Source organism: Gymnogyps californianus, chromosome 24 (assembly GCF_018139145.2).
Source record: "Gymnogyps californianus isolate 813 chromosome 24, ASM1813914v2, whole genome shotgun sequence".
Classification (NCBI taxonomy): Eukaryota; Metazoa; Chordata; class Aves; order Accipitriformes; family Cathartidae; genus Gymnogyps; species Gymnogyps californianus.
In genome coordinates this window covers 1,212,852-1,236,980 of record NC_059494.1, presented here as the reverse complement: position 1 = coordinate 1,236,980, position 24,129 = coordinate 1,212,852, and the positions used below count along the sequence as shown (strand labels likewise).

Below are 24,129 nucleotides of genomic sequence, written 5' to 3'. Positions count from 1 at the left end.
TGTGGCTTATAACAACAATTCCTTCTATTTTAATCTTTGTCGTCTTTAGCTTTTATCTCTGAAATGATTTAACCCCATGTCATCTCATTTTTCAAATGAGGATTGCTGGTAGAACTTAAGATGAGAAGAGGGGAAAAGAGTCATCAGGTTTACCTCCCGTTCTGCAATGCCAGTTTGTTGTATTAGGAAATGCAAACATTTGAAAGGTCTAGGAGAGTAAAATTTAACAGCCAGTCACAGACGCTGAAGGCCAGACAAATACGGGGAAGGAGTGTCACATGTCTAACGGGGAGTTGGCAAACCCCTAGACCGAGGGAAGCAGGGAGTTGGCCCCTGGCTCTCCTGTTCGTTAATTCGGGACTTCGTGTCTTTGTAGGTGATGTGCACAAGTTGGGTGAGTTTGAGCTCTGCAGAATTTCTTTCTGTACATCCCTTATAACTGGCAGGTCTCTCCCAGCGGCAGGGTTGAGTCTGTGTGCCTTTAACCCAGACGTGCGGAAGCTTGTGATCAGGCATGTTTATTTTGTCTTTTATTTTTAAGAAGGCTCAACTTCAGGAGGCTGTTTCTCCTCCCACCGCTGTCCTTCCTGGAGAGCCCTTGGGCATCGGCTGGACTCCTTGGGTCCTCCCTCTGACTTCTGGTTTGTGCACAAAACAAACCGATCTGCTGACCCAGACCTGATGGGGGTCCTTTCCCATTTAGAAATCTTCTGTGGCTCGATCAGGTGCTGCTCACATTAAGCAGAATATATCGAATGGTCTATATAATGAAAATGATTGGAGTCTTAAAGTGCTCCAGGAGTTTCAAGTCTCGTTCAGGTATCAAAGAGCTATTTAACATGCACATCTCTGAGTTTATATCAATCTGTTCTGCTTGTATTCTTTCTTACTAAATTCTGGTTCTGACTTTATTTTTTTACTCTTATGAGTGAGTTGAGCATTTCAGCCTCTATTCATTCTCCTACTTCTTTGTTTCCTTTCCTCCTCTCTCCCCTCCCTCCCTCCCTCCCTCCCCCCTTTTTCTCTCCCAAAAGAACAACAAACAAAAAACAATTGGTATTTTGCAAGAGTAAAGGAGTTTTCATGACTGTTTTTGGGTGACCCTCGAGGTGAGGTAGTTTGGCTGTGACTTGCCTCTTCAGAGACTTTGGGAAGTTTGGTATTACAGATGATCTGACATTGAGTTAAAGCTCTGCCGGAAAGGCTTTACTCCTGCCATGTTTGGAAGAAGAGTTGGTCTCCAATTCCTTTAACAATTATGAGGTGACTAATAACTTGAATGCAGTTTCCCTGCTAATTTGCAGTGCCCTGTAGTGAACTCTGCTGTGGCATGAAAGGGATCAGTGTGTGAGCGCTTCATCTTCTGGTTTTGGTGTCTTATGCGTCACCTTCTGACTTGGGCTTATTCCTGTATAAACACGAATCGAACTAAATTAAAAAGTTATACCCAAATCTCTCTGGACCCGGTAGCCCAAGCCGTGTGGATTGAGAGTCGGGAGGCAGTCCACCGCACTTCCAGTCATCCATAACAATATGTGCTTTTTGTTGCCCTCGCTCCAGCAGCGTGAATGGGAGCTGGAGGGATAGGAACAAAAAAAAAATGAAGCCTACAAAAGAGGACTCCCACAAGGCAGGAGATAAGCCCTGACATGAAGTAAACACCATTTCTTCCCTCTCTCCCCCCACTTCCAGTATCTTCAGCTGAATATACATGGATATTTAAAAAGTCAGGTACTTGAAGAAGTTTCTAAAACACCTAGTAGCAAGTGAGGCCGTATGATATTTTCTTATTTTTGTACCCCATCAAGTGAAAATAACTGAAAATCGGTGTTTAACTGTGTAAGTAACGTGGGTAGTTCCAGCAGAGAGTATGGAAATAGATACTTTGCCTCACCTGCCGGGAAGAGGTTCCGCTAACTCTTTTTATCATAATTACTAATTCTTTAACAGTAAATGTTGTTACTCAAAGTTCTGACAAAAGTGGGTAACAACAACTTCTAACGATGTTGGATGGCATCTCAAAAGGGTGGTTATTTTTTTCAGTCCTATTTGATAGGAGACCAGATAAACACGGTGATGGGTATGTAGGCAAGAGTGAGCTGATCTCAAGGCAATCTATTTTGGTTTAGTCCATCCTGTCCCCGCCCATTAAAAATCCAAAATAAGTAGGAGTTTATGATGGGGCCTTTGCATTAAAGTGCCACGTTGCTGGAGTTGAAGGAATAAAGGCTTATTTCGTAGCTTTTCAATGGAAAAAAAAAAATGAACCCTTGATTTAGTTTTCACTTAGTCTTGAAATTGATTTTGACATGACTTGTCTCATTCACTTCGGGGTACAAATACCCAATTTTACTACTTATAAGACTATAGGAGTTGGTATTCAAGAAACGTTGGTGGTGGTGAGTTTTTTTAAATTCAGTCGAACCCTTCCAATTGAGTGGTGCTGGTTAACTTGCTTGTTTCCTAACTTGATCTAGATGGAGAGACTCTTGTCAATGTTGGCTGCTGAAACCGCATCTCCTGCGCACCAGACAATTACCCCGTGGCTGAGACAGGCGTTAGCAGCAGGTTTTCTGAAAACAGTTTTGTAAATGCCCAGAGTGCGGCTGGACCCAACAGAGCCCAGCACCCACCAGTGTGGGATGCTGTTGAAACTGGGCAAGCCTCATCACAGCAGCAAAGTCACTTTTGTGACTGTTCCGTAGGGGAAGTATTGCTGAAGGTGGTCAGTAGTGGCTTTCCTCTTGGTCTGATTTACGCTACAAATACTGAAGACTTTCCAGATATTAAAATGAGTCAGAAAATTGAATGATTCGATTTCACGCTAATGCTGATTTACCTATCGCTGTAAGTAGGAACAACTTCCTTGCCATAGCCTGTTAGCTATGCCCAGTATGTTCATTTGCTGAAATAGCCATGTGATCACGAGCTTTGAAATGCTTGCAAGAATTAGAGGAAGTAAACTGAAGGCATTCATATTTAATAGGATCTTAGAAAATCCTGTCTCCAACAGAATTAGGTACTGCAGTTGTGCATGTTTCCCTAGCATTGCGGTATGTACAAACACACTGAACCACCTATTGAGATTCATACACAATATAAATCTAAATTTTTTCTGGTTTTCATTGTAAAATAGTGAAATTACATACGTGCCGATTGCAGGCACAGTGCTAGTGTTATGCTCTGTAGGGTGCTGTTGAGTATGGACTTCCAATTTTGCTTTCTGCTGGCTTGCGTCTTTGTTTTTAAGGCTTATGAGATGTAGTCTTTGAAAGCAAGTGCCTAGTTGTTTCGGTAGTGGAAGAACCCTTGCCTCATAGTAAAGCTGTCTGCTTTTGTTTGGTATCTGTGGAAGGTATCCAGTGAAGCTTCGCTCCGTCTGTGGGTTGTGCTCATGAAAAGCTGAGGATGCTCTGTGGGCAGCATCCTTCTTTTCTGGGCCTTGCATGCGCTAGGGAGAAGTGTGCCTTTAATGCCTTGATTAACTCTATATATGTGACAGGAGTTTGATGTCTGAGGCCTTTTTAAAACTGAAATTCACTTTTGTAGTTGGGGGAAAAGGAAGACTACATTTGTAACAGCTTTTCTATACCTATTCCTGGAAACAGATGATACTGCAAGAAGGCTGTGGCTCATGGTGTAGCTTTTCCCGAGAGGAAGGATCCCAATGAGGAGATGACATTCTCCATAAAACTTGAAAAGTAACTTTCAGAAGCTCAGCTTGAGACTATTCTGGGTTGACTATGCATAATAATTGTTATTTTCATTAAAGTTATGCTCCAAGATGGTAGATAGCCCTTACAGTTAAGGCTAGCATTAAATTAATGTCTTGCAATTCATGAAAGATTGCTAATATGTAGGGACTGTTACTGCTCCGTGGGCTACGATGGCAGGATCGAACAGGAGGATCACCAAGAGAAACTTCTTGATTGTTCTATCAATAGGTCTTAATACATTTTGCAAATACCGTTTGTGGGATAGTTTTTATGAATAGTCAAGAAAGAAGCAAAATTAATCAGTAACATAGAATACGAGGTGGAAAGCATAGTGTCTTTGGGGGTGGTCTGGTATGTGGCACATATGTAAGGTATTCTGTGGCAGGAAAAGCTCTAAAATTCTTAAATTCTGAAGAAGGTAAACTTTTTGCTTGACATCTTTAAATAAATATAGCAAGCTTTGTGATTGTGATGGCGCACTTCTCTGCACTGCAGGAAAGCTGGGATCTGGGAGGCAGAGTACACCACCAAACTTGTTACCTGCAATCTTTATTCCATTAGTTTCTGTTGAAGGTATTTAAGATTCCTCTGCTTTTTCTCCTTCCTTTAGCAGAGGTATCCATAGAGGGGTGTATTTAATTCCTTTTGCTGGACCAAAAACTTTCTTTAAACCTGAAGATCATGGTTTAGCAAGCAGCCAGGACTTTTAAGTGATAGAAGTGGCTCGGGGAACAAAAGCGTGTGAATCCTGTCGGTTAAGACCTGATGGGTAACTTATTTCTGTGAGGTGCCTGAGAATTATGATGATGAAGACTATAGAAGTAATTAAATAAGACTCATTTTAATGTTGCGCATGTTATTGATCCCTCAGGACATTTAGATATACAAACTTGATAAGAAGATCTCCTTTGCAAAATGTTGTTCGGTGTAATTGTGACACCTCTGGTTGTTTTCTACCCAAAATGCCCTCACGTTTTTGTGGAAGTTGGATGATGTTTTACATAAAGCCACTGAAGTAACCGAGAGAGTCTAAATTTTGTCTTGCTCATCTTCAGTATCCGTTTGCTTTCTGCTTGTTCTGGGTCGAGGGACCCTTACAGGTTTCTTACCAGTGGTTAGGCTTGCTCAAGATTAAAAATCCCCCTCGATCCCATGGGTGATAATGACAACTTTTGTTTCCTTTTCCCTTCTAGCTGCAGGACCAAGGGCTAAACATCAGCCTCACAGCCTTTTTAATACAGACATGGCTGTGTGCAAGCGTGGCTTGTGATGTTCGGCGTGCAGTGCTCCCTTTTGATCTCAGGTGGGGGATGCAGTGTGCATCCAGATCAAGTTTTGTGTGCCGAGGCTTCTGAATTAATTAATGATGGTGGCTGTGCTCCGCTTCCCCTGTAAATAGGTGTGGCCCCTGGGTCCCTGCCAAGCTGCCATTTCATTCCCTTATTTGGATTTCTGAACGGTGTCATTCTCTACACACACCCTCAGTTAGGTTTTTAAATAATACAGTTGAGGAAACTAAAATCGCTGCTGCAAAATTATTAGCTTATGGGTTATTAACGTACTCCTACAACTGAGATTAAGAACGTGTCATTAGTGGAGGATGGTATCTTGAGCTTCCAAAAAAAAATGTAAAAAAAAGGTTACTACTGTGTTTCCAGTAGCTGATGCTGAAGCCAGGTAGGCACAAACCAAATTATTCAGGAGGAATCAAGTTATCATATTTTAGTTGATGCCAGTTTGCCCAGTTATTCCCTGGCACTTCGTGAGCACGAACTGCCCGCAGAGCACAGCAAAGCCTCATTGCAGCAGTGAGCATCGGCAAAGCAGATGAAAGCAAGCCCCCAAATATGGCATTCCAGAGCAAACATGATGCATACAAAAAGCACATCTTGATGATGAAAGTAGAACAGATTTTTCCACCGGAGCTGGAAATAACAATTTGCCGCCTGCCTTTTTTTTTTTTTTTTCTTTTTTTTATTGAACGTTGCCACTCATTTCAATCTCCATCTCTCCTAACAAGAGATCCAGAGCTTTCCAGTCTTCCTTGGGGTTGTTGGGCACTCGGTGAAAGAGGTGATAAATTCATGGACACATCCCTCTTCCCTTGTTTAATATTCTGCCAAATAGTTCTGCAAATGCATTTCATTATGCTGCCTCTTTGCATAGAAAAGAGACACCCCCTTCCTCTGTCAAAAATATATTCTACATCTGAAAACAGAAGATAGTAATTCCAGTTCTTGAAAAACATGTTTATACAACAATCCACAGAGACTGGCACCATTAGGTGATTAGATTGCACTTTGATTAAAACGAGTTCAGTGCAACTGCTCAGCGTGGATGGAGGATAGCTGGATGGGCTCAGTCATCTTGAAGGAAACATAGAGCATGTCTGTCCTGCCGTGTCAGGGTCACAGAGCTGGCGTTGTTGACCCGGACTGATCTGGATGACGAATATTTCGGTGATAGGAGCCCTTCGTGCTCACCCCGTGAATCCAGTAGATCTTGGCCCTGGATGAGGATCAACATAATTGGCCATAAATACAGAGTAACTGAAAAATAGTTCAAACTGTGCTATGTATAAAACAAAGAACCCCCAAACCAAAACCCTTGAATCTATTTTTAGCTCTTCTTGGTGTTCTCTCCTTTTGCTTAACAGTAGATATTATAGTTCCTCTTCTTGAAACGGGCACTGCTTTGTTCATGTCTGCTACTTGGCTGCTGTCTCTGACATGCAGGGTGTTTTTTGTTGTTCCTGCAAGTCAGCCTCTTGCAAAGATTTTGATTTAATGAGTCAGGTCTACCCATATAGTAATTACAAAGATTAACTTGGATAGATGTGAAACAGATGTATAAAACTGTTTGGACCCGGCTCCAATGCAGCCTCTTAATCAGTGGATTCATCCTTTCTCTGACTTAACTCCTGTTTCACAGTTTAAACTACTAATTGTAAAATTAATGACAAAAATAATATTTTCTCTCTGTTTCACTCATGGACTTCCCTAATTCCTTATCATACCTCTTTGTTCCTTTGAGCGAGAACATGACATTGCTTAAATGCTTCTGTAGAAGGGAATACAGCTCTCAAAACCAAAGCAAAACAAAACTGGTCTACCCAAAGGGTTGCTCTAAGGTTAACTTTGTCTAGAAATACCAGCTTTTGTAGCTCACTTTATAACACATTGTTCTTACTTTTATGAAACTGAAGTGTCTTAGAGCCGTTTCCTGTGGACTTTTTGAGGAATAACTGGTTTTTCAAAGATTTGCTGGGGAACCTGCCCTCCCTCCGCCCCCATTTGAAGACATAAATTGTATTATGAGTGAAAAGCAAGCTGCATGCTTGTGTCTGCTAGAGCCTGTAGTGGTGCAACCCTAGACAATCATGGGTGTTTCTATTCATGAGTAGCCAACCAAATCGTGATCTGGGTATTTTGAGCCTGCCTGATCTTCTGAATCAACCTGCAGAGAAATGCACTCCATTTTGTGCTGACCTGGGACTCCGCGCAGGGCTAGCCAGAGTTGCATTTTCCACGTAGTATCTGTAAACTCTGAGTTTGCTGTGGGCACTTCAGCGTTGTGAACCGCTGACCAGGACAGCAGTAATTGGGTACTCCAGGCTCTGGTTACAGAAAGCCAGATTTGCAAGGTCTTGAATAGCAGGGCTTCCTGGACGAAAGAAAGTTGCAGTTAGTGTTGATTTTTCTTTCTAAACTGCATCATTGGAACCTCTTTATCTTTGCATCTTCCAGGTATCCACACTTGACTGAATTCTGGCTAATCTCAGTAAAAGCACAGGTAGATCATGGGGCTTGTTTGGGGAGGGAGGACGGAGCTTGGTAATGTAATTACCACTGAGATATTCCAGTCTAAGGAACAAGAGAAGTCAAAATGCACTTGCACTTTGGTCTCAAAACAATAAGTTTTGATTGCAAGAGATTAGATTATACCAGTGTTTTCCAAAAGGTTCAGCCTGGATTTTCTGCAGAAAATTTACTCCGAGACTTCCTGTTTTCATGCATGCTGGTGTATGTGAGTGGCAGGATTTGAGAGGGCAGAGTAAAGCTGAACTCTAGTTCTGCTAAATTAGTGTCAAGATCTGGATGGAGCGCGGTGCAGCCAGTGTAATTAGTAGATCATACTCTCCCAGATCCAGCAGTAAAGGCAGGGTTTCTCCTTGAAGGCCTGCGTGCACTTCCATATGATTTGGCAGCCCTTGGTATCCACTTGATATCTAGGAGAGAACAAATGCTGGAAAACAAGGGTTCTCCAAAAGAAGGATGTGCTGGGGTGACATGCTTGAAGAACAGCTGTTGCCAGTAAGTAGTTTTTCTATGTCTGTCTTTCTGCTGCTGTCTCAAATGATGCCCTCGCCGGCTGGCGCGGCGTGTGATCCCCGTCTACGGACCAGCTTAACTAAAGGGTTACTACAGCCCCTGGTTTCCCTGCCCTGCGAATGCAGGCATTGATCTGAAGGGTGTAATTATAAATGCTATTGATGGCCCGGGAGGGGAGTCGGATGTTTTATCTCTGGCACAGGAATTCAGGAGTGAGTGGGAGAGACTCTTAATTTGTAACAGGTTTTATTTGCAATCTGACTGGTACACAATAAACAGGTAGCGGTGGTATTAATGAGCATCTGAAAGCAGCTTTTTTCCTTCCTACAAGGTGGCACTTCACTGTAGGGAGGCTAAAACTGAAGAGTGGGTATGCAGGGTGTTTCGGCAGCTTTCACCTGAATCTTTAGGCACACAGAAGTTAAAAAGCGATGCTTGAATATTCGGAGAAATACCAACGTATGCCAGGTACAGAATGGATCAGCACATTCATAAAAAGCCAGAGAAGTGCTTTTCCCCCTCTGTGATGGTCGCTTACACTGTACTGAAACGTGCACCATGACTATTATTTCTATCTGATGGCTCTTCCTAGAATTCTGTTGAGATGTGTGCAGGGAGGAATCTGTGGTTTTGGAGCGTACAGAAATGCTTTCAACTGATATTTCGGTGCTTAAAAAACCCAATTTGATACTTTGAGTTCTCCTTCTGGACCAATAAAGTCTTTGAAGACTTTACTCTTGTATTCAAAAATGTTTATGGAAGTAAAGCGTGAACGCGTGAGACAGAAGCTAGACCCTTGTCTGTCAATATTTAAATTGAAATGTGATTCCTTTTTTTCTGCTGACCAGCTCACTCAGCCTTCCAAAAATTACAGAAGTTTTCATATCTCGGTTGTTTGAGGAGGTACACACAGCAGTAATGCTAAACTGTGGTACCTGTGTCATAGTTCCCATGCCTTAATCTTCTTAGAGAATCTGTAGCCTGTCTTATTCTGAAAATGTAATGTTTTTAAAACCCTGTTTTGCAGGCTAAATCTCTCTTGAATTTTACTGGATCATAATTTTTCTAGGTAGTGTTGATGGGATTCAGTAATGTTGCTAAAAATGCGATCCCTAGTATTCTGATCTACACCTTTCATCATCATTTCACAGCAGAAAAAAAGAATTCATGAGTGACAAAGTAGGCTCTGAGCAAATAACTCTGATTTCTGTTGTGGCGAGTTAGCAAGGGTCCAGTGCCTGTTTAATTTCTTGAACATTTCACTTACTACGATTTTAAGAAGTTGCTACATCAGAATGAGAGCCACAATTGTTTTTAAATGAAACATCCAACCTTTGAAAGAAATTGCAGAGTGATAGGATACTAAAGACTTAGTTTTCTTGGACGGCGGAGGAGCCGATGCAGGGCCTACACGACAGGTAGCGTGTGGTGTCCCTGGGTGCTGGCAGAGCCCCGTCGGTGCCCTTGGACGACAGCGGCGTTGCACCAAAGCACCCATGCCTGCGCCTCAGGTGCCCAGCCGTGCACTCCGCTTCTTCTGCAGTGACTCTTTCTGATGGAACTGCGATCAAAACTTTGAGCTGCTGCTTGGACAGAGTTTCACTTCCAAGTATTAACTGTTTAATTGCCCGCTTCCTAGGAGGTTCCCTGAACAGATGCTTTAAAAATTAATCGTTCAAAATATTTTTATCAGCATTTTAACCTTTTTTTCTTTAGCGGTGTGCACCGCGAAAGCGGACATCCCATCTTGGAGATGCAGGAGAAGGCTAAGCCACTGATGGAGCCGGCTGCGGAGGGACGGAGCATGGGAGCGAGAGCGGGATCTGGGGCCGTGGTGCCTGCTGCCTCGCCGGGCAGCTCGTTGCCAGCAGTCTGTTGGGTTTCAGTGCAAACTTCCACGTGCTGAATGTGGGTCAGCACGAGAGGTGGCCCTGGTCCCGTGCCGCCAGCGTCCCACGGCACTGAAGCGGTTAAACTGCTCTTCTGGTGTCGTCGCAAGATGAAAACTATTTTAGTCCCATGACATGAGCACTATGGGAGTTTAATGCTTCAGTTCATTAAAAATGGAGGCTGGCCAGAGCCTCAGAAATACGATTCGGTAGCTTAGGCTTCCCACGTCCAGAGCACATTGGAAGGAACGATCTCTGCTGAACTCCTCCAAAACACGGGGAGTACTCTGACGCGAGGTTGCTGCCGAGCTCATTCGCGTAACCGTATTCCTCCTTGTTGGGGAAAACTTTTTGCAAAATGCAGGCTCCCTCCGTGCTGGAGGTGCTTTGTGTGCCGTCCTCCCGGCAGAGCTGAGCCGGCTTCAGACAGAGCCAGTGCAGAGCCGGTGCCTGGAGGATCCTCCCCTCCCACTGCGACCTTTACCAGTCCTGTTCAGCAGTTATCTCTACCAGGCAGAATAATTTCTTTTCTTTTATTTTTATTATTTTTATTTTTTTTTTCCCCCCAGCAGTGTTACAACTTGTGGCTTCCTGCTTGCTGCAATAGTGTCATAACTACCAATTACCGTGGTTGTGCCGTAGTGCTTGTCACGACCCGGTACGCCGTGTGCATTGTGTGTATTGCTTTTTTGTCGTCTTCGGCGATGAAGAAGTGTTTGTTTGTGTCCAGGCCAGATGCACGAGGAGCAGCATGGAAGTACAGCCATATCTGCCGGGTTTTATAGCACTGTTGAAGGCCCTGAAGTAGCTATTGCAATGGTTTTCAATGGGCTTCTAATTAGAAAAGCATTGGACTAATAGGATGAGCTATAATTAGCAAGACCTGCCCTCTAGATAGCTAATCAGGGACCAGAATACAGTTGCATATCCATTCATTAAGTTTCTATATCTGCACTTTTGTAGCAATTTGTTTAACCTATTGAAACCTTTTGGGGTGCTTAAAATAGTAAAACAGAGAAGATGTACTGGGCACAGTCTCCCAGCTTTTGGGACAAGAGGACCTCTGAGCTTGCTGGAGTTTGGTCAAGGGGGGACAGTTTGATCCTCGGGTGGGTGTCAGAGGGGTGACCCTTTACAGCCCTTTTCCCCTCTCCAGAAAGGAGGGCTAGAAGTCGGTGAGCTGTTGTCCTGCCTTCTGGACAAAAGAAAATAACTCTGCAACTTTTTGAGGAGGGAAATGACTCAGTTCTTGGTGGCTTAGCAGAAATAAGAGGCCGAGCTTCCAAGGAGTCGTCTTGGCAGCCAGTGTGCATCAATTACTGTGCTCCACCTACAGCCCAGCGCTGCTGCTGTCTGCCCCGAGAGCCGACACCGGCGGCGTGTCAGCGTGCACAGCCTGTGCGAGACCCGTTGCTAAAATTGTGGCTGTCCACTGATTATTTGCTTTGTGCTGTGTAAAAGCAGGCTGCGATAAGGAGTGTTGGACTCGGCTTCTGCTGCTGGCGCAGGTAACTGCCGATCCAGTAGCATGGCAAAACTAGTTGATTTTTCTAACTGACCAGTGTACACTGGCTGTGGGTTTCTTCCCTCAGTGTTTTCATAGGGAAGGAGAAGGACGGTTTGGATATCATACACTGTATGTACAGGCTCATAAAAGGATTTTTGTGAAGCATAAGTAAACGTCAGCCAGCAGAACTTTTTCTGGAGTGAGAAGCAGATAAACACATGAGCACGTTCTTTTAGAATTATATTTATATGCTGTCCTACAAGACAAAAACTTCTCTAAGAAGTCATTTCCCCTTCTTTCTCTGTTTCATGTGCAACTTCATGGAAGCTTCTGCAGGTTACGGTGATGTGGTCTCAAGTGGGACCAGGAACAGGGGGACAGCTGACTTCATCTGTGTTAAGGGGTGTAGGCGGTGGTGGTACCCCACCAAAACCTCCGACTGTATTTAGCCAGTGCATCCAGCTTGGCATTAAAACTTGCTCTGATGTCCTTTAAGTGAAAATACCAAATTGTCACTGAATTGCTGAACTGAGCCCGCGCGTGAGCATGCGTGTGACCATGGTGTTACATCCAAAGACGACTCTCTTTGTTTGCATCTCTCAATGTTCCTGCCGCTTCAGTATTAAGTAATATTACCTTCATGTAGGTAACATTGGACAAATACTGCCTTGTTGGCTGCATCTTACTAGCTATTAAAATGCTTGTCCGGGGGCCTGCTGGCTTGTTGCGCAAATTAAAAGCAACAGGTTTCTTTCTGAAGATGTGTCTTCAAGTGGTGTTCTCCTGCATGCACACATGGACCCGTACTGCTTTTGTCCAAGAAGTAAAATGAGGAGGTGGCACAGCAACTGCTTTAAGACTTGCTCGGAGCAAGCTCCTGTGGTACCGGCCGTTAGGACACATGCAGGTCTTGTAGGTCTCTTCCTCCTTGAGGGAAGCTGTCAGTTAGAAATGGGAATGCTGGTTCCAGCAGGTGTTTGGGTCAAACCAGAGATATCAAGAAGCAGTTGGTTTCCTCCTGGAGTGTTAACATAAGAAGCAAAGACTGAAGAAATACGGAGTAAGAAAAGCAGGAACTTTAAAATATTTTTGCATGTGCTTTTGTTTTTAATCCGAAAGCATTTGAACACAAGCCTGACTTGCAGTTCCTTTCCTTAAAATAATAGGACACAGTTTTCTCATCTTTCACACGGGTACCAATGTTTAAGGACGACTGTCTCATCAGCGAGCATGTTTTGGGTGAAGGTGGTGGGCATGTCACCAGGTATACTAACCGGCTTGTCTCTTCCCTCAGGATCCTCGCTGCAGGCACTTTCAGCCACTCGGCCGGGTCAGAATCCCACCTGGAACCCATGAACTTCACTGACAGGTAGGAGTTGTGAATAAGATGGAGGATGAGTCTCTAACGTTGCAGACACCCTCTCTCCCCCCGTTCAGTACTGAAAATGGAGAGGTAGGCTGGGAGGGTGGACTTGTCTTCTGGTCTTTTGCACCTCAGTTCCTGCCTTGTCCAGGAGGACAAGGAAGAGCTGTAGAGGAGCTCTGAGATTAAACTTGGATCAGAATTCGGTTCCTGTGCCTTAACCAAAAGTGGCCTTTCACTTAGCACTTAATCCACGCTCCGAAGTAGGTGCATCTCCCTGGCTTACTAAGGGTCAAAGAAGTTTCACTTCCTTTTAACTGGGCAGCCACAACAGCTGCACAGTATTGTTGGTCTTGAACAAGAGGAGAAGCAAAAGCAAGCACACAGAAACTCCTCCCTTGAGAGTTTTTGTATATTTTGATCATTTGTGCAACCCCCAGAAGAAAAATTATGAATGGAAATGAAATTTCTGCAGCTATCTTGTAGCTCTGGCAGTGCTCAGTGGCGTAGCTCAAGTAAAGCTCTCTTGATCAGCTGTCCTGCCTGTGATGGTGCTCACCTGTCCCACTGTATTGTCAAATGAAGCATTTTATAAATAGTAATTTATGGATTTATCCAATGGGTTTTTTTCTGCAAAACATGTATTGCCAAGGCTCCAGTGATCAATGCTAAGCATTGCTGGTCTTTGCTTTTCTTTCAGTCTCAGTTTTCCTGGTGTAGGTGTTGATGTCTCTGCTCGTAGATTTACTCGTTTGATTTACTATGTTTTACCAGAGTCAGCTTCAGAACTAACATTGTGCAAGCCATGAGCAGCACTGGTTTTTTGGCTATTTATTACATAAATTCCCAAATCTTGCAAAGTAGTGCCATCTTTCATGAGACCAAAAGGCTAAATGAAATCATAAAAACGTCCTTCTTAATGACATCAGTCAGAGGTGAAGGAGTAGGAATGACAGAGTAGCAGAGAGTATCACACTTAGATGTCTTGACCATAGTCATGGAAATTTCTTAATCTGCTCTCTTGTTCAGTGAGTTATCACCATAAAACACCTGAAAAACATAGCTCTGTGCAGTTGTAGAGCAGTGTGCATAAATACTATCTTATTTTGCCAATTCGACTTGTTATCCAAACACTGCATTTTGAACCATAATCGAAACTGGTAGTTAACGGCTATCCTGCACTGAGGAATCTCCGTGATTTTTTTGGTAATACAAAGCCCAGACATAGTCATTAGCAGACTTCCTGCCCAATAGTTTCTAGACAAAAATAGATCCATAAAACTTGAGGGAGAATTCAGGTCAAACAAATCCCTCGTGTAGTGGCTGTAAGTAGTACTCTCTAAAAACACCTCTTTAAACCCAAAGCAGCAGACCTTAGAATTAATATAATTTTGAAGTTCTCTTTTAAAGAATTAGAATATTGATTGGTAAACAAGAAAATTCCTTAGTTGTTAAGATCTTTCTTTTGGTACCTTGTCCTTTGTATCCACTTAACACCAGTTCCCTCTGTGATCATACAGAGACTGTATTAATTTATATTGGGTTGAACGTGAATCCAGAGCACAGCACTTCTTGGAGAGGAGTGATGCTGAAGCCAGTTTGGATGGCCTCTGTGCACAGAGAGCCTCCCTTCTCTTTAAGTTTCTAAAATGCAGAAAAAAACAAGGAATTGCCTGTATTATAATATGCACAGCATGTGGTGCTGGAAAAGCTGATTGTTGTTGTGACTGAGTATTTAAAGATGCTAATTTTGCTGCTCTTGCATTAAAGTAAATGAACCAACCTAGATCCCTCCTCTAACAAGAAGCATACATTAAATGGGGAGGGGGTGGAAGAAGGGGAGAGGATCTGATTGCAATCTATGGTGCCGTTACTTAATATTTAAATCTGTTCCCGTCAAATAAAAGTTTAAATCAAGTTGTAGTCCTTTAAGTGGAAGATTTTATTTTTGAGTCAAAATAAACACTGGATAAACAGTTTTTAATGGTTAGTTAATATCCGTGAGGATCGATGTGCCTGGAGAATCCATACCTTGAAGAAAGGCAGAGTCTTTCTCACCGAGGTGGAGTCAGACTGTGCACTTCTGATAATAGCTGGTGTCTTTTAACAAAATGACTTTGATTTCATTCTTCTTCTTTGGCTGCCTCGCGTGAGGGTGGTTGAATTCCCCCGGCAAGCTCAGGGGTGACAATGAACCAACTCCATACTGAACCGTGCAGTTCATTCCTGAACACTACAGCTGTGAATCACGATCACAGAGCACGCGAAAAACTGGCACCGCTTTGCAAAGCGAACCAGGGAATCTGTGTCATTGTGGCAGGACTGAGAAGTGAGGGTTGTTTGGTTTTTTTTTTTTTTTTTTTTTTTTAGGCTGGATACTCCGAGTAAAGAATAGCAACACTAGTAAAAGGTATTTAGGAGAAAAAACTGATATTTTTATGCAGGTTTTTTAGTTGCTTTATTATAATTTTTTCTAAGATCACCTTGATAGTGAACACTTCTCTGAAGTTCTGACAAAAATATAGCAAATTACTAGTTTGATTTTGAGAGGCAACAGCTATTTTCCATTTACACAGCTTCCTGTTTAATATAATCTCTGTGGCACACTGAGCTTTCTGTTAAGAATTGTGAATGCTTCTCTCGTCGTTATACAGAGCCCTTAGATAGTGGTTAGACTCCAGACTAATGAATGGAGCCAAACTCAGCCATAATAGTGATTCTTAAGGTGAGCTGACACAAATACCATGGAAAGCAGAAGGGTGATTCCTAGTGCAGTGGGACTTCAGCTATCAAAGTCCCGTTTCTGGCCAAATACAGAACTTCATGTTTGTGGTGCTCCGAGCTCGACTTCAGTGCCTTTCTACAAATGTTTATCTGTTCATTTTAGTAAATATTTAGTCAAGCCCAGGCTGAATTGCTTCCTACTGCGTTATAATGACTGTGAGCAGTTGCAGCGTGGGCACGGCATGTGTCTTAGTGCCTGGTCACTCGGATGGAAACAAAAGCAGCTTCTGCGAGGCTCGAGGTGCAGAAGGAGCTGCTGCAGGTGCTCCCCTCTGAAGCCGGGCGCCGGGAGCAGCCATGGGGATGTCATGGCTGTTTTCAGGACAGCATAGGATTCTGGTACCCCACGTTTTGGCTGTTTTCCTTCAGCGATTTGTTGGGCTGGTATCCCTGAAATGATGCTTTCCTGCTGGTGAACCGCTCTGCTGCTGTCCCCTGGCCAGCAGAGAACTTTCCTCTGCTGCCTCCAGATGCCCGACACCCGTGGCACAGAGGAAACTTCTGTGGGCTCTGTCTCCTTTTAATTGCAAGTACTTAACAGTCCTAAGCAAGCTCATTTATTTTTCCCTGAATGCTTAAAGAAGGGGGAAATGATAATAATAGTAAAAAAGAGAGGCAGGACTGCGCAGCCGGGAGGTGCTGTGGTGGCCGGCTGGCGTGAGCACATGCAGCTGAGCAGCGTGGGAGCCCGGTGAGGGAAGGGTTAAGGGCTGCCATTTTGTTATGTAACACCCTTAATGGACATATCAGTGAATGGCACCAAAATGGCAGGGCTTAACCCTTGGTGGGCCGCAGTGCTCAGCCAGCCAGGGGCTGGGAGCCTCTCCCTGCTGGGGAGCAGCGAGTGGGCTGCGGAGCAGGTACCCTCCTCTCATCCCTTCTGCTGAAGGGGGCTTCAGCACTTGCAGTTCTTCTTCTTTTTAGGTCTCGTGGTATGGAAATAATGGCTGAGATAGCAAAATGATCAACCCACCTCTGGCTGCTCTCACGCTTTTTGTTGCCTTCATCAGGGAAGGGATGGATTTTTGGTTGCCCAGTTGAATTCAGGTGCAGGATGATTCCCCCCCTCCCCCCCCAACCTGCAAAAGAAGCAGTGTTCTTGTCCTACTGCTGTTGCATTAGTTTAGTCTTAAAAAAATAAAATCTAGTTCTTATTTTGGCTTTCTAAAGTTTATTCTTCTAAACATCTACGTGATAAGGTCATGAACTTCTCTGTGTGTGCGAGCATGCACATTTATATGCATGCACACGTGAATACCCATACACACAGTAGTACACAGACACACGCACACATATATATATAAAAATTTTAATGACCTTTTCCAGAACATCTCACTTATGACTTCGTGATCAATGAGTATATAGGAAGAAACCACACTCATGGCATAACAAGAAAATAAGCTCACTTGAAACAGTGACTTCTCATTGAAACTGTTTACATCCTGCTATGAGAAATTAATTTCTAGGCATCGTGGGGAGGATGCGTGTGGATGATCCAAGGTGACTGCATGGGCTGCACTTGCAGGAGGCCTGTCTCATGTGCACATCGGGTACGAGTGACTGTTCAGAGTCAGTAAGTTTTTGATCAAATACCTTTAGAAAATATTCACTGAGGGGCATTGAATGTGTCTTAATTGCCCTGTTTCATCCTCTGTAACCTTGTCATCTTTTTTTTGTTTTGTTTTGGTTTTTTGGGGTTTTGTTTTTGTTTTTCTGTTTTGTTTTTCCCCCTCTCTTGCTGTAGAAGTTTCCAGATCATGCTGGGGAAGAGTGTTGTTGATCTTTGCTTTTGGCTACCAAAAAGAGTGAGTATCCTATAGCTGGATGGGTTAGTGTGCGGCTGCAGTGGGATTCAAGCCCCTCTGCAGATGGTCTGCTCCGAACCCATATCTGCTGCCGGTGCTTGCCAGCACTGCTGATGACTCTAGCACAGCGCTGGGATATAATTTTACCTTCAGTCCTTTTAACTTCACCAAGTTGTGCTAAACAGTGAAAAGTAAGCAGAACTACTTCTCTGTGAAGGAATTACTTGGAGTTTGTACGAGGAAGTTACAAATCATGAACGGGAGAGGAGAGAGGAGGTGATATGGATAACTCTGAATGTGATGTGGGGAAAAGTGGAAGTGTATATTACAAACAGCAAGCAAAGTGTGCTCTTTTTTTTTTTTTTTTTTTTTTTTTTTAAATTGTGGTTTTGTCTTCATGTACCGTGTCAGTGTTCTCTGTGTGCTTGTGCATCAAACTTGTTTCGGCTGCCACCCCAGTTGCCTGTTCATGCCCTGGTCAGGCAGGAGCCGGGTGAGTCGGGCATGGCTTCTGGAGCTGCTTGGGTTTATTCCGGGCTGGACTACGTATCTGGAAAAATCAGCATAAAGTAATTCATTTCTCAGGTCTTAAACTGGAACTTTGTGAGTGTTTTCCTCCTCTGTAACTTTTCCCTGCAGCGGCAAAACCAAGCAAGAGCAGGTGGTTGCTGCAGCATCCCCAGCCCTTTGCAAGGGGATGAGCTGTATGTCATGGTGTCCTACATGTCCCTGCTGGAAAAGACACTGGCTGAGTTAAGCCAGGTTTGCCTTCCTGGTCTTGCTGCTGTGCTCTTTGGAGGGAGGAAGGGTTTGGAAGATGGCAAGAGAGCTCTTTTGACCCTTTTCCTGATGGAAAGCATACAGGTGGCATCACAAGCATACACCATGTTTACTGGGCTAGCATAAATAGGTTGTGAATTCAGGAGGTTTGGGGTTTTTCCTGTTGTCAGTGTGCTCAGAGGGCAGTGGAGCTGCATGGAGGAATTTTTGACAAGGCTTCAGGGTGACCAATGTAATGGCCTCATAGTCTGAAGAGTTTACTGCGTTTTATATGGTATACTAAACTGCCTTTTGAATTGATCGTAGTAGTTAATCTGTTACAGTGATAGCACTTACAACTGAGTGTTTGCTGCTTAGGTCCCGGGCGCTCCGCCCCGAGCTATGCCATTCCTTGTAATAAAAAGCAGAACCTTCCATAAAACTTAAAATTTACTGTGTAATCCTTACTTTCTCTTCCTTCTTTCAAATAAAAGGTATAGTCAAGTTGAACCAAAGCTGTTTACTATTCGTGTTGATCGGTTCCTTTTGCTGTTAACAGTGGGGAAGCAGAAGCGGGGATTTTGGGCATAGCTTCCGAAGTTACATGTTATCCTTGAAACAGCCTGGATGTTTTGAAACATCTAGCTAATTTATTCTCATCTAGTGGAATCAGTTGGTGAAGATGCGATCCCAGTAAATCTGGCAGACTTAAGGGCTGGTCACAGAGTGTACTGGTAAGATGCTGTTTAATAGTGGTGGTGAAGTCTTCATGTGATGACTGGCATGCCGTCCTCAGGTGCTGGGGATTAAGCAAATTGCCGGATTTGCCATTGGGAGAGAGTTTTCTTCCCAGGTGGGTTTGGGTTTCTCTTACCTCCTCCTGTTGTGCAAGGAGCCGCTCATATCCTGGCCACGAACGAGGACACCGTCCCTGCTGGTGCAGGGCTCTGCAGGTGCCCTCTTCCTCCTCCTCTCTTCCAGGGCACCCATCTGGTTTTAACCTTTTCCTACAGACCCTGAGTTTAGGCTGTTTTGGGAAGAATTTTGTAGTCTGCCTTGTGAAATAGATCCTGCCAGGGACTCAGCTAAACTGTACACCTGCTTCTCGGTGCCCTCTGACTTGTAGGAGATGGGGCCCATCAACCCAGGTGATTCCTTTAAAAGTCTCTGACATTACCAGTTTTCATCTCTTTTCAGGAAAAGAGAGGCAGAATAGCCTTTTTAAAGAAATCCTTCTCATCATTTTATCTTTTTTTTGCCTCTCCTCTCAGTGCTACATGAATTTTCCTTTAGGTCTCTCTGCATCTGTATCCATGTTAGCAAATTGTTTTCTGGTACTGTTTCCTGAAAGGGTTAAAAATTATTTTAGGGAGCTTGGTTTTAGGGCTCATCTACAATAAATATGATTTAATCACTATTGTGGTAGGGGAACTGTGCAACCAGATCTCTCTATTACAGTGAGCCTGCACTTGCAATCTTCAGATTTAGCCTGTAAAAATCGTAGCACAATCTCATCCCAAGGTCTTTCCAGTAACGTCGATCTTCACAACACGCTGTTTCGGTTGTGCTACAGACACTCTTCTCTCTAGCAATCGCTGTGCCCAGTTGCTGCTTTCCAACCTATGTCGTTGTGACAAGACGCTGTGAATTTTTAACAAAAACTTGGACTGAATTTTGATTTGCAGAAAAGTTGTCGCAGGAGCACCGTTCCTCGAAGGAAAACAGCAGTGTTGCTTTTTGACTGTGTGAGTGGGGAACACACGGAAGCTGAGGCCATTTCCAAGTAAAGTTTGTTGTCAGTGTCTGATAAGGGGGTGATGGTGGCGTTACAAGGAGAAATGGCTGCTGCTAGTTCGTAAAGGAATTGCAGGGTGCAAGATGTGATGTCCTTGAGAATTTGTAACAGGAGAGGGTTTTGTTGGAAAGGTACATTGTGCATTTTCATCAAGGTTGTTAATCTGTTCAGTCTGACCTTTGTAAGGAGTTTGTGTACGAAGGATTTGCCCCTGGAAATGCTCCGAGTGGGGTGCTTAGTGCCTGCCTCTCTCCATCACTCCGAGGTGAGCTGTCTTGGTTAGCTAGAAAACAGATGCTTAGTGAAGTATTCAGTATGAAATAGCCCGGTACAGCTCAAGATACTGCCTTTGCCCATCCCAGTTGAAACTGGGAAAAACGAAGGAGTAGAAATACAGTGTCGTGTAAATGGTCTGAAACAAAGGAGCAGAAATACAGCGTCGTGTAAATGTTCTTAAAGTTTGGAGCCTGAGTGCCTGAAGTGCCGCTGTAGCTCTTGGATCAGCACAGGCTGCTGGAGTTGCTCCTTCTCATCCCTGCAAGGTTGGAGAATATGAAGATACTGAAAATAAACCCAGACCAGGGTTTAAGGAGGTTTCCTACTGACTAAGCAGTCTTGCTTCAAGAAAGTCACTGTGATTAATAGCACATCTCGGTATATGTAAGCTGGGCGATAGCTGGCTGGTCCTTTGTTGTAGCCCTGGCTTCAGATGCGTTTGCACCGAGTTACTAGGAGTAAGATTTGCGATTCCTGGGCAGGCTGTCTGATCGCTCGTTCAGGGGGAGAAGCAGTTGTCATGCTGCCGTGTTGTCAGCAGAGATACTTAAACTGGGGTACTGTTATAGTTAAAAGCTGTGCTTTCAGAGGGCTGTCTGAGGCAGAGTGGGGTTTGGAAAAGGCTGCTGCCTGTCAGCTGGGGTACGCTGAGCTGCGCCGAAAATCTCCGTGCTGCTGGCTGCCTGCCTGGGCTGTGTGCTGTTTACTCGCTTTCATAAATGCTGAAATTAACTTAGCCTTTCTGTAAAACACACCTTTCTTGCATTATTGTAAGTTCAAGTGTGGTCACACTATAAATGCAGATCAGCCGAGGGGAGGCACTTTGTGTATTGACTATGATTTTAATTCTGCTGCTCTCCCTCCCCGCCCCCCCCCCCCCAAATATATATTTCATCCAGCACCATGCAGAGGAACTTGTGATCACTTGCATGGGGCTTACACTATCAAAATGGCAATTTCACATAATGCTTATGTGACATTGTTGAATAACGGGGTGGTGGGGGTGAGCAGAGGTTAATTATGTTGCGTAATTATGTTAATCTCTCACTGCTAAAAACATTTCAAAGACTTTGTTCAACTATTGTGTGTTGGCCTTACTCTTGAAATCCATTTTAAAAGGAGGAGAAAAAAAATCTGGGATGGGAGGAACACTTTAACTTAATTAATTAATTAATTGGGGCGGGGGGGAGAATTTATTTCTCTCCGTCTCCCCCCACGCCACCCCCTTGGTGCCTGGTGTCCCCAAGTACCCAGAGGGGAGCAATGGGTGCGTGAAGAGGAGGAGGAGGAGGGATGCTCCGGGGTGCCGGCCGGCGGCGGGGTTAGCCCCGCTGCGGGTTGCCTGCCGCCGGCTCAGACTGGTTTCTGGAAAGTGCTTTGTCTCGCAGGCTGCATCCTGGGAAGGGTCATGTGGAGCCCAGTGATGTCATGGGATCAAAGCCTGACTCAGCTCCGCGTCCGATGGATGGGTGTCCGCAGGTACCGAAGTGCGGGCTGAGATGTCAGAGCCCACCAGGAGCAAAACTTCCCACGCCTCCGGCAGGCGAGGAGTTAAGCCTGGTTCCCCCGAGCCCAGTGCTTCCTCTGCCGCCTGGAAAAGCCTGGCTCCTTCACCAGGAGGGGAGAAAGTCTCAACTTGAGTATTACAATGGCAGTGCCTTAGCGCCTGGCTGCAGGCTGTCAAGAAACATGGAAGCCTCTCTTCACGCAGGGTGTGGTGGTCCTTTTCCCCATAGTGTCTGATTCCCGAAACTTGCAATCAGGCTTAGGTCCTCAGAAAGACATGGCAGCAGTCCCAGGGAGATCCTAATCTAGAATTTTGTAATTGCATTTATTTGCATGTGAGGCAAATACATACATTCTTCCTGCCTCTTGGTACAGAGCCAAACTTTTTTCGTCGTGGGGGTTTGTGTATTCTGCTGTGCTCTAATGCAGGGTTTTTTTTCTCCATGGTGATTCTAGTTTATGCTTAGTGAGGTTTGTGTGTGTGTTCTTGTTTTGCTTTTTTTGTTTGTTTGTTTTTGCTTAACATAAAAAGTGTAAGTACAGTGATGCTGGGTGCTTAATAGCTTCAGACTGCGATGTATTTTGAAGATAGGGTAAGTGAGCATACTGGCAAAACTTTTATTGCTCTTTCTGAACTTCTTTTGCAGTAACCACTGTACTTTGCCCTGTTTTGAAATTAAGGTGTTTTGTCCAACTTACTTTTTTTCCAGTGTACTTAACTCGTTTGTGTCTCCTCTCTCCCCAGAGCCTCACAATGACAGAGGAAGCATGCAGGACACGAAGTCAGAAACGAGCGTTAGAACGTGAGATAACACATAACGATGTGGACAGTAAAAAAATAAAAATGGAGAAAGGACTATTAGGAACAGATATAAATGCTGAAGGCGACATGAAAATAAAAACAGATCCTGGAGCTGGAAAAGTGCAAGGATTATTAAAAAGTGGAGAGGTGAAAGCAACCATTAAAGTGGAGGTTCAGACGGGAGATGAGCCTGTGGACATGAGTACCTCAAAAAGGTGAGTTACAACCTATGTGCTGCAGTTGCACTGTAATGTTTGGGATACCGGCACGGTAAAATGTGGTCACATGGCAGTAGGAAGAAGTTCTCTGCGTCTTAAAGTTAGAGAGAATTAAAATTTTACGTGTATGTTGCAGCTCTGGCTCTTCACGGGAGATTCAACAGCTACTTCTGTATAACATCCTTACTGATTTTTCTTCCACAAGCTTTGACAGCAGTGGCAGCTGTGATGAGTAGCTGAGTAAAGAAATACGGTCTTGAATAGAAAAACGTACAAGTTATAAAGAGGATGCGCTTTGAGCTACTGATTGAGATTTATGTGAGGAGGAGTGGTTTGGGGTTTTTTTAATTAAGCTGTGATATAGGAAAAATAATAGATTATAATTGTCTAAACAGAGGAGTTTTAATTGCAACTTGATTCTTCCTGACAGAGCAGTATGTATGGATAAGTCTGACTTTCTTTTTGAAGTAACTTGTGGATTTTGACTCTAGAAGTGTTATGAAAAGACAGCACCTGTCTGCAGCAATTCTCTGTAGGACAAGTTCTTAATACTTTTTGGAAAGTCCAGCCTCCTTAAGATGTCTGAATTTTGATATCTGAAAGCATGAATTCAAAGTTCCTTATCACTTTGGAGAATTTTATTATTACAAAAATGTAAAGCTTTTCCTTTGACTTGTATATGAGACACACACATGAATTGGGTGGTTCTGACATACAGATTTCCAGGCATCACTTTAAAGCCAGATTCCAAATCTTCTACCATATTTCTGACGAGATTCTGGCTGTACCAGCATAAACATTCTGTCAAAAATTCTGTGGCCCTGATGTTGGCCCTTTAAGGTCTTGCTTTTTTCTTTATAGTGCAGTAAGATCCAGTATATTGAGCAGGAAGTCTAGGACCCTCGTTTATTCCTGGTTCTGACACCAGCTGATGCTGGAGTGGTCATACGTAAGAACTGAGACCTGCCTGTCTGTGCAAAATGGCTTAAACAGTTCTTGGAGTAACGAATCTGTGTTTGCTTGGATGTCAGGTATTAGTGGTGCAGATTTGAGGTGTGAAACTGAAAACACGAGATCCTTATCAGCTGCGCAGGAATTATTGGGAGGAGGGGTGCTTATGCGTGCTACTAAGAAAATTGGTATCTTTGATGTTTAATGGCAATTCATCTGTAAACTTTTCCGAACTTTTGATGCTTTTCTAAGAGAAATAACTTAAACCGCAAGAGCCTGATTACTTTTTCCAAATACTGCTTCAGTATGTGTAAAACAAGACCTCTTCCATCAGCGTGATTGAGGGAAGGTGATAGTTTGCAGCTTTCTCCATAAACCCTCTGCCAAAGGGACAATTGTACAAGTTGCTCAGTTTGATATTTAGGAG

The 24,129-nt window shown here is 43.8% G+C and overlaps 1 protein-coding gene across 2 annotated transcripts in view; it reads left to right on the top strand.

Moving 5' to 3' along the window:
- The window catches only part of GATAD2A (GATA zinc finger domain containing 2A), a 49,995-nt gene that overhangs the window by 6,000 nt on the left and 19,866 nt on the right, over window positions 1-24,129 (top strand). For both annotated transcript variants that reach the window (XM_050910402.1, XM_050910400.1), the window contains exons 2-3: window positions 12,738-12,812; window positions 22,477-22,748. In XM_050910402.1, coding sequence (XP_050766359.1) covers window positions 22,486-22,748 — 263 coding nt within the window. In that variant the 5' untranslated portion in view covers window positions 12,738-12,812; window positions 22,477-22,485. The remainder of the gene's footprint in view (window positions 1-12,737; window positions 12,813-22,476; window positions 22,749-24,129) is intronic.